At 58.0% G+C, this 9,309-nt stretch overlaps 1 protein-coding gene across 3 annotated transcripts; it reads right to left on the reverse strand.

Annotated features, from left to right (window-relative positions):
• MBD6 (methyl-CpG binding domain protein 6) lies at positions 150-9,193 on the reverse strand. 3 transcript variants are annotated; one of them, XR_001918069.1, is made up of 14 exons: positions 7,194-7,479; positions 6,102-6,165; positions 5,786-5,922; positions 5,392-5,494; positions 5,114-5,276; positions 3,843-4,895; positions 3,007-3,668; positions 2,575-2,728; positions 2,223-2,392; positions 1,690-2,103; positions 1,539-1,591; positions 1,270-1,333; positions 955-1,124; positions 150-687 (listed from the first exon to the last, which is right to left on the reverse strand). XR_001918069.1 is itself a non-coding variant. In XM_018048024.1 (13 exons), exons 3-13 carry the CDS (start codon positions 5,896-5,898, stop codon positions 1,050-1,052), a joined length of 3,024 nt encoding a protein of 1,007 aa, XP_017903513.1. In that variant the 5' UTR covers positions 5,899-5,922; positions 6,102-6,165; positions 9,159-9,193; the 3' UTR covers positions 150-1,049. The 3 variants fall into 3 exon arrangements, 2 of the variants coding, with proteins under 2 accessions (XP_017903513.1, XP_017903512.1); XM_018048024.1 differs by lacking the exon at positions 7,194-7,479 and adding an exon at positions 9,159-9,193 and having other exon boundaries at positions 150-1,124; XM_018048023.1 differs by having other exon boundaries at positions 150-1,124.

A 9,309-nucleotide genomic window follows, 5' to 3' on the forward strand; every position in this document is an offset into this window, starting at 1 on the left:
CTCTGCTGTTTCCTGGGGAAGAGGCAGCACTGAAAGAGACATACACAGTGTAACAGACAGTCTAAGCACTCTCTACCACAGAAGTAGGATTTAAATTATAATCTGTTCTTACAAAAGAACTAAGGAAAAAATGAGGACAGAGTCAGAGCCAGAGTTTCAAAATATTCTCATCTGTTAAATTAAGAGTGTCTCCCATAGAAAAGCAGTGGAGGCCCCACAGGGCAAGTACAAAACAGAATTAAAACTCCCAAGGGTCTTGTCTTTACAAAAGAAAAGGCAGGAGGCAGCCCCTGGACAGCTGGTCATGCTGGCCGCTCCGGTTGGACCATGTTGCATAATCCTCAGTCGCATCATCACAACGTCTCTGAGCGTTTTGATGGGGGAGAAGGGGCAGTGTAGTGTGTATGGGAGGAGACACCCAGAGGGCTCTCTTTGCCCCCTTACCCCCTCTTCATATCCCAGAGGAAAGTGGAGGGAAGCTGGCTACACCTTGAAATGAGGCTATGTGTTTCAAACCTGGGGACAGGGTAAGAGGGGGATCTGTGCTTTGAGCAACCTGAGCCAGAGGCAGAGGGGTGTTGGCAGGGGTGAGGGGAGGACGCATGATGCTTATTGCTTTGTACCTTTCATTGGGAAGGAGGGCAGCAGCCAACAGTAGCTCACAGGTTTGTAAACTGAGCCTGCTGGCTTCAAAAAGGGAGGCAATGAAGTCGAATTAAATATAAAAGAGTCATTTGTGCAAAAATAACTTAAACAAATAAAAGACCTGGGGGAGGGGGTTTTCCCCTTAGCCTGGTGGGGAGAGGGCCATATACCACCCCCCCCCCCAGGCCTTTTCAGTGACATGGCTTTGGGGGGGAGGGGGTGAGCTTCCCTACCCCCTGCAATGGCTCAGGATGGGACTGTGGGGGAAGGGGTTGCATTTGTGCTCTGAGTGGGGAGTAGTGCCCCCACCCTCTGTCCACAGGTGCAGGTGGCTGGCAGGGGCTCCCAAGGCTCAGCACTCAGCTCTCCCCAGTCAGGGTCAGATCCAGCTCCAGGTATGGCTGCTATGGGGCCAGTTTCCTCCTCTTGTTTTTGGCAGGACGGCCAGGGCGGGCCCGGGGAGGCAGAGGGACAGCCGCCTATACAAGAGGGGAAGTTGAAAGAAGTGATCAAACAGCTGGGTATCAGGAAGTCCTTTATTTTCTCCCCACTCCCACTAACCTTCTCCTCCTGCCTCATCCTTTATATGCACTCCCACCCACCGACGCAGTGACGCACACTTACGCGGGTTGTGGGGCTGGGGTCCAAGGTAATGTCCTGGCGGGAGCTGTTGCTGTTCCGGGTTGGGCTGCAATAAGGGCACAGGTGGATCAGGAGCACGTCCCTGAGCGCCAGGGGATTTTCAGAGTTTGGGTGGGAAACTTTCTACATGTGGACAGTAGAGGCATAGTATCCTTATTCATATTCAAGTAAGTACTGCCTTTTTGAAAGCCAAATCACTCTTAACTATTGCTATAAATCCAACAAGAAGCCGGAAAGGCCAGTATACTCACTTGTATTTTCTCCTGCGGCCACGACGAGACTTTCTGACTACCCCTGGGGATACCTGAGAAAAGATGGACTATGTGTAGGAAAAGACACCTTGGCCTCAACCTTTCCTCAGGGCCTTTGTACCCAGATAACCATTACTTAATCTACACTCACCTTAAGGTCCTCAGAATGGGGCCCAGGAGGGGATGGATCCTTGGGCTCAGCACCCCCTTCAGCCAGCTCCCCATTATGCTGCCAGTGGTGGGTCCTTCTTGGGGACCGTTCCATTTGTCCATTGAAGCCACCACGTGCCCCCCACTTGAGGGCCAGTCGGCCAGGCTCCCGCCGGCTGCCAGGCTTTCGTCCCCGGCCTGGCCTGGCCTCACCATTAATGCCCCTAAGTCCCCCTCCTCCCCTCCGGCCCCGTTTCCCTGACCCCCTCCCAGTGAGCAGCTCAGGGACTGGGGGATCGGGAGAACTGTGGGGTGGGGCTAAGGCACTGAGGGGAGGCCGGGCAGGCTCCGGTTCAAGGGCTGAGGTGGGGCTCTCAGGGGGCAGACAGGGGGCTTCTGGCTGCTCTGGAGGGATCTGCAGACAAAACAGATCTCTGTCAGTTTCAATGCACTTCCAGCTACTTTTAACTTGAAATGTCTGTATTTCCAGTTTGGGGAAAAAATATTCTCCCTAACACACACCCATTCCCTCACCTGGAGACTCTGTAGCAGGCAGGCTAGGGGACTAGAAGCCTCTGAGAGGGGTGGAGGAGCTCCCCCCCCAGGGAGGAGCTGCAGCCCCAGCTGGCCAGAGAGAAGAGGGCCGGGAGGCTGCAACAGACTGGGGAGGGTTCCAGGGCTGCTGGTCAGCGAGGACAGGTCACCTGTTAAGGAAGTGTAAAGTCAAGGGTCTCCCTGGGCAAACCAATTAGGCTGAGCAGACCCTATTCTTTCAGGCTTGACTCAGTGGTCACAGACTTTCTTCCCTAATTCATCCAGTTTCTACTCCCAATTTTTCTGCTTCCTTTCTTCTCTCCCACACCACAGAGTCTTCCCTCAGACTCACCCAGCAGGCTGGCACTCAGCAGAGGGCTAAGGAGTTGAGGGGGTCTCCCTGAGTTGGAGGGGGCCTTGCCCAGAGAGGAGGCCCCCGGGTCAGTAGTTGCCGTGGTGACACTGGAGGTAGGTGGTCCAGGTTGGGGGGCGCTCAGGACACAGGGCTAAGAAGAAAAAATAGCTGTAACATCTACATGTGTAAAGTATTCAATAAGTTTATAGTACTTTCACGTAGAAATCTCACTGAAGCCCCACTGAAGTAGGCCATGCTTATTAAATACAGACCCAGTTCTTACAGTCCATCCTACCCCCAGCTAAGAACTAAGCCCTCCTCAAAGGCCCTAAGGAAGAGCTCAGACATGAAACTGAAAGCCTTCGATTCCCAGCTCCCATCTCTGATTCTATCTCTTGTTCTGTCCCACCCACTCACCCCTATCCTCACCTGGGGGGGTGTCCCCGAGGGGGGATCCAGGCTGGCAGCCAGCAGCGCAGAATTTAAAGCTATGAGGGTGGGGGGAGCTGAAAGTGGGGGGAACAGCAGGGGGGGCAGGTCTCCCAAACCTGAAAATGTCTCCCCACTTGGACCCCCGGCTCCCTCTGCAGATCCCTCCCCATCCCCAGCTGTGGGGCCCAGGGCCAACAAGGGCAGGAAAGAGGCAAGGAGGTTGCTAGGAGGTGCAGAAGGGGGTGGAAGAAGGTCTGAGGGGGGTGGTGGAAGCAGGGAAGCCACCAAAAGTGAAGGCCCTTCGGGCTCACCTGGGGCTAGGGGAGGGCCAGGTCCCCCTGGTGGGGGGAGCAGGGGCTCAGGGGGAGGTTGTCCCCCTCCCCCAGCCAGCACGCCAAATAAACTGTGGCTAAGTAATGGAGAAGGTGGAGGTTGTCCCAGACTCAGAGGGAGGGGCAAGGTCCCTAGCATCCCTGGGAAGCCAGCTCCACTCAGCGCCAGGCCCTGCTCGGGGCTGGGGAAAGGGAAAGCCTCCCCACCAGCCAGGGGAGGCAGAGGGCCGGCTGGGCCGGCCCCCATCCCAAGCGCTTCAGATGGGCTTTGAAGCACAGGGCTGGGGACTAGGGGGGCTTTGGAGGCAGCTGGTGGGGCAGGGGCACCTGCAAAGAAAAACAGAGGTTCAGCTCTAGAGAGACCCTTTCTCCCAGTATCTAAAGAATCCAAACTCCCTGCCCCCCAACCCAGAAAACCACTACAGAGCTCTCTAAGTTCTCCCTTCAATGTCTTGGCAGTCTCTTTGTACCCTAAGGAAGGGCTCTGATGCACTCACGTACCTGGCACACTGCTGAGGCTGCCACTGGTGGTCCCAGGGAGGGCAGGTGGGATGGGGTGCGTGGGCTGAGGAGAGCTCCCTGAGGAGAGGGTGGGGGGAGGAGGAAGGTGTGCATCTGACCCCAAAAGGTTAAAGCTTCCATCAGAGTGGGAAGGGCCAGGGGTGGGGAGTCCCAGCAGGGACAGCACAGAAGGGAGAATCGGTTGGGATGGCTCTGGCAGAGGAAAAGATTGGGGGGTGGGAGCAGGGGCCCGAGGACGGCTCCGCCTAGGGGCTTGAGGCCCCCCCCCTTCTAGCAATCGCAACACAGTCGGGGGTCGGCGGGGACGACGCTGAGAGGGACGGGGCAATGAAGAGTGGGAAGCTGAGGGTGCCTGGGCACGGGGCCTTCGGCCCTGTAAAGTGCTGGGAGGGGGGAGTTGGGGGTGCTGTGCCTTGGCCGCTGCAGAGAGTAGGCTGCTAGCAAGAAAGGGGGGTGCCCCGGGCCCCTCCACCGTGGGGGCCCCTCCCAGGGGCCCCAGGACCAGGGGCAGGTGCATAGTGGCTGAAGACACTGGTGGCTGAGTGGCAGGACCAGAGGGGCCAGGGGGACCAGGGAGATTATTGCTTGGGGGCAGGGGAGGGGGTGTTAAGGCATCACTACAATGGAAAAGAGGAGGGTCTGAAGGTGGTGAGGAGGAAGCATGGGGGGCTGGAGGAGAGCCCAGGTCAGGGGGCACCAGGCTGGATCGGAGAGCAGCTCCCCAGCTATACGAGGGGGCGTTGAGGCTAATAGCAGGTGGAGGAGGTGCAGCTGGGGAGGGGGCATTCCCCCGTGGGAGGAAACAAGGGCTGCTGCTGCCTCCAGAGGGGACAGGATCAGGAAGCCTTGGCTGTGGGAAGAGCCCCCCAGGGCCTGCTAGAGGGGGGAAAGCCTGTGGAACTGAGGGTGGTTCTGGAGGAAGGGAGCCAGGACCCCCATTGAGTGGAGTTGTAGGAGGGACTCGACAAGGAGGGCGGGCAGAGGGAGGCCCTGGGGACACAGTGTGGAACATTTGGGGGCTTGCTCCCTCTCCTGCAATAAATGAGAAACAAAGCATCAACCTGTGGCTCCCCTTCTAAGAATTTTGTCTTTTCCATCCCTCCCCCCGCAAACTCCCAGCTTCCCTGTGCCCTCCTTTCACCAAGCAGTTCCCCACTCCACCCTTCTTGCTCTGTCTCACAGACCTCCTCCCACCACCCCTCTTCAAGACCCTTAAGTTTTCCTGTCTCTGTAAAGTGGAGAACACTCACCAGGAGAAGAGTGTGAGCAGGTGGTCTCCATGCTGCGGTACAGAGTTGCCATGGCAACAGCTTTCCGCCGGTGGTTGCACAGCTTGGTCATGTCCTCCTCTGATGCTGGCCCCACCCCAGCCCCACCCGGGGTCACCGGGGCCAAAGGGTCAAAGTTGAAAACCTGTAAGGTGGAAGGCACAGACAAGGACCCTGAGAGAGCAGAATCTGAGAGCGAGCTACCTCGGTCAGTGACCGGCATTAAGTTTCTCTGACAATCTCACCCTCACCACTCTGACCTTGGGGACGTTGAGTGGACACTCCAGACCGCATTTGCAGGTCCCATCGCTGAGGAGGTAGCTCCGGGTTTGCTCCAAGGAAGACAGCTCTGTGCCACTTGGACTGGGAGAGGATAGGGTCAGAGTGCGAGGTTAGATAACACTGAACTGGAAGACACTCTAAAAGAACCTTCAAAGGTTCAAAGACCTTCCTAGGAAGGGCAGAGAGAAAAAGATGGAGAGAGCAAGTGCACAGGACCAGAGGCACAGAGAGCAAAAAGGCTGAGGAGGGAAGAGGAACAGAGAGCAACAGGGCACCAGCGATCTGAGCTTAGAGAAGAAGGAATAGAAGAGAGAAAACTTAGGCAACTGAAGGGCCTGGGGATAGAAACTGGGGAACTTTGGGGAGCCACACCTGATATAGAGCACAGCACCCTCTCGAACACAGCGCTGCCAGCCGATGGGGACAGATGTGGCCACAGGGCCCCCAGCTCTGTCTGCTCCACTGCTCTCATTGCCCCCATTCATTGTGTGTAATCAGCTCCCACGTGCCTGATAACACAGACATTCATGTGGCATTAGCAGGATTAAACTGGGCTGGGTACCTGAGGGAGTATTCCCGCAAGGCAAAGGTTGTGGGGAGACTCAAGAGAACTCGGGAGCAAAGGGAAACCCTCAGAGAGCTGGGGGAGAGAATGAGGAGGAACCTTCTGCCAGCCCACCATGGCTACCTGAACATGTCTGCAAACATTGTGGGGTCCAGTCTAAAGCCGGGGCCGCCGGCTTAGCCCACACCTGCAACACAGGAGAGAGAAAGGACGGTCAGGAATCTGCCCAACCTACTAGAGCACCACAGACCAGGACACTCAAGGGAAAGATCCTTAGTAACAGGAGGTAAGCACCCAGAAAGATCCCAGGGATCTGGTGGCTGAGCCCACAACCATCCTCTCCACGTTCAGTCCCTAGGGACCAAAGGGTCAAAGCCACAACTCCCAGGGACCGGGGAATCACAGCCCAATCCCTAGACATATAAAGGGCGAGGCCCCCTCATCCCACCAAGGACAGAAACCCTCAGCCAGGAGTGCGGGTTAATTCCCATAATCTCTAGGAAGTTTCCCAGAAAGGCTGGCCCCTGCTGTTCCCTCGCCCTCAGGAAGATCATATAAAAAGTATGGATTGCCCCGCAGAACACCGGGCAATTGCCCAACTGCTCCCTCGGGTGGTACCAGCGTAAGTCCCCCCATGGCCTGGCTACACTAGACAATCACTGATCTAGTTCACTTGGGTCTTAAGAAACATTGGAATCACAGTTCTGTCTTCTCCCACTATTCTCAGAAGCTCTGGATTTTCCCCCAAGCCTAAGGCAAGAAGAATCAGCACCTCCTGTCCCACTGGCTTCAGTTTAGCTCTTAAGAGGGATTCTCCTCTGATACATATGGGGACGCCCCACAAACCTGCAAGTATTCTCTCCAAACCTACCATCGCTCCCACCCCACACTGGCGGCTTCTAAACTTTCCCTCTCATAACAAGGCGCCCTGTCACCCAGCCTGCTTCCCTCAGCTTGGGGAGGAGGGGAAGGCGCACGAAGTAGGAAGGAACTTGGGGAGAGGGCGGGCGGAGGAGGGTGGGCGAAGCACTGAGGGGAGGGAGGTGAAGAAGGCAAAAGTCAAGCAGTGAGAGAGAGAAACGGTGGGAGCAGGTGAGGGCGGGGGAGTGGGGATGGGGCCAGGGAAAGGGGCCAAGAGGACGCGGAGGGGGCAGAGGGTAGGGACAGGAGGGGAGGGGGAGGGGCGAGGTGGGGGGGGCCGGGCCCTGCACTCACCGCGGCCCATGGTTCGGCCGGCCCCGCCCTGCGCAGTCGCGGCCCAGAGGGTGAGTGGGAGGGAGTGGGAGGAGGGTCGGTGGAGCCCGAGCCTCCGGTACAGCCCCGGCCGGTCCTAGCAGGAAGCGCCTCCGCCGCTGCCGCGGATCACCGAGCGGCCTCCCGCGCATGCGCCATGGGGGCCAGGGGCAGCCCTGGGGATTCCGTTCCCAGAAGGCACCGCGCAGGCTGCTACCGCCGCCGCCGTCGCTGCCGCCGCCGCCGCCGCCACCGCCGCAGCCGCCGCCGCTGCCCGGACGGGAGAGGGGCGGGGCCGGGCCCCCGCCCAGCGGACAACGACGAGCCAACAGGAGGGGCCGCAGTGCGCATGCGGGAGCGCGCCTACCCCTCCCCCACAACCCCCCATTAATCCCCAAGAGAACAAACACCCCACGCGGGGGCCACCCCCCGCCCTCCGCGGAAGGATCCGAGCCTCTTCCCAGGCCACTGGTGGCCAATCCCAGCCCTCCCCGGGGAGGGGCCCCTTCCAAAGCCACAATCTGTTCGGGGAGCCAGGAATGCCAGGTCCGGGAGGAGCCGGCCCCGAAAGATGAAAGTCGCGACTTGCCCTGCCCCGCCCCAAAGGCTTCCCGGGTAGTGTGCTGGGACTTGACCCGCCTCCCCAGGTCAACATGTCAAAACACGACCCCGGCCTGTCAAGTCACATGACCTCTGCCTGTCACTGACAACCTGGTTATGTCTTTGGGCCAGGAGAGACCATCTGGTCCAAGCCACCCCCACCCCCATTTACAGGAGAAATGGAGCTCCGGAGCAGTGGTGCAGGCCTGACCAAGGACCTGTCACCGGTCACACCACCGCCTATACTTGCCATCCAGCCACAACTAGAGTTTTTTAGGACAAACTCTGGCTGCCCCCATGAGGATATAACAGGATATGTAACAGGCCACCACATGGCCTCCGTTTTCTACCTAATGGCACTTGAAATATAGTTTGCATTTTCCACCGTGCTTTTCACTTTTGTTCAGGCTGCCTCCAAGTTCATAATAATCTCACTTCCAGCAGGCGATCTTTTATTTACGAACAAGGACAGTGAAGCACGGCGAGATTAGGTAACTGGCCTAGGATCCCTGGGCAAGTGAGGGACCGCTGAGGCTAGAATCAGGGTTCCTGACAACCCAGACCCAGGCATTCTTGCGCTCACGTGCACGCAGGCAACAAGGCTCTACTGTAGCCCAAACACCTAAGGTAGGAGGCCTGAAGCCCAGCTCCTCACAGCAGGGAGTCACAGGACCTGCAGGTCTGATAACTGAAAAGGGCGGGCCTGGTCTTTGGTGAAGGGCAGCAGAGCACCACTGGGGGAAGATGATTAGACGAAACAGTGGGATCGGGGCCACCCGGCAAAGAACACGAATTCTGGCATGCCGAGGGCTCATCAGATACTTCACAAAGAAAAAAGTTTAAGGGTGCTCTTCAGAGAAGAGCTTAAAATGAGTACCAAGGGGCGTCAAGCTCCTTGGCTTCTTTTGAGAGAAAACTCGAGAAGATGCAAACAATCCTGGTGGATGAATGCAAATTTTCAAAGGTGGGAGGTTTAAAAGACCTGGTGTCCGTTAGCAGGGAGGGGATCAGGGGCAAGGAAAATGGGAGTTTCTTTTGGTGGAGATAAAACGGAGGGTAATGTCAGATGGGCGGAACAAGAGCTCTAGAGAGAGACAAGCTGCAGTGAGCCTTCACACCGCAGCTTAGGGGCGACCACAGTTGATAGCCGTTGGGGCCGTTGGGTACCGGGAGCTGGCGCCCCGCCCTCTCTCCTCTCCCCCACCCCCCCTGCACCTCCCACCACCCTTGTAGTCCCCTGCGCGTGCGCGCGCAGATACCGGTTGCCAAACATTGCATCATCCCCGCCCCCCTTTCCTCCCCTCCCCCTTCAGCTTTCCCCTCCGCGCGCGCGCATGACTCACTCACCTCCTCCGCGAAGCCTCGTGACCCAAAGCCACTTCCGGGTCCTACACTAAGTCGACCCCCAAGCGGGAGGGAGCGACGGGGGCGGTGCCGCGAGGCTCCTGAGTGGCGGACGTAAGGGATGAGGTGGGGCCAACGCCGGCGTGCCGCTTCC

The sequence above is a fragment of the Capra hircus genome, chromosome 5 (genome assembly GCF_001704415.2).
Source record: "Capra hircus breed San Clemente chromosome 5, ASM170441v1, whole genome shotgun sequence".
NCBI classification, from domain to species: Eukaryota; Metazoa; Chordata; class Mammalia; order Artiodactyla; family Bovidae; genus Capra; species Capra hircus.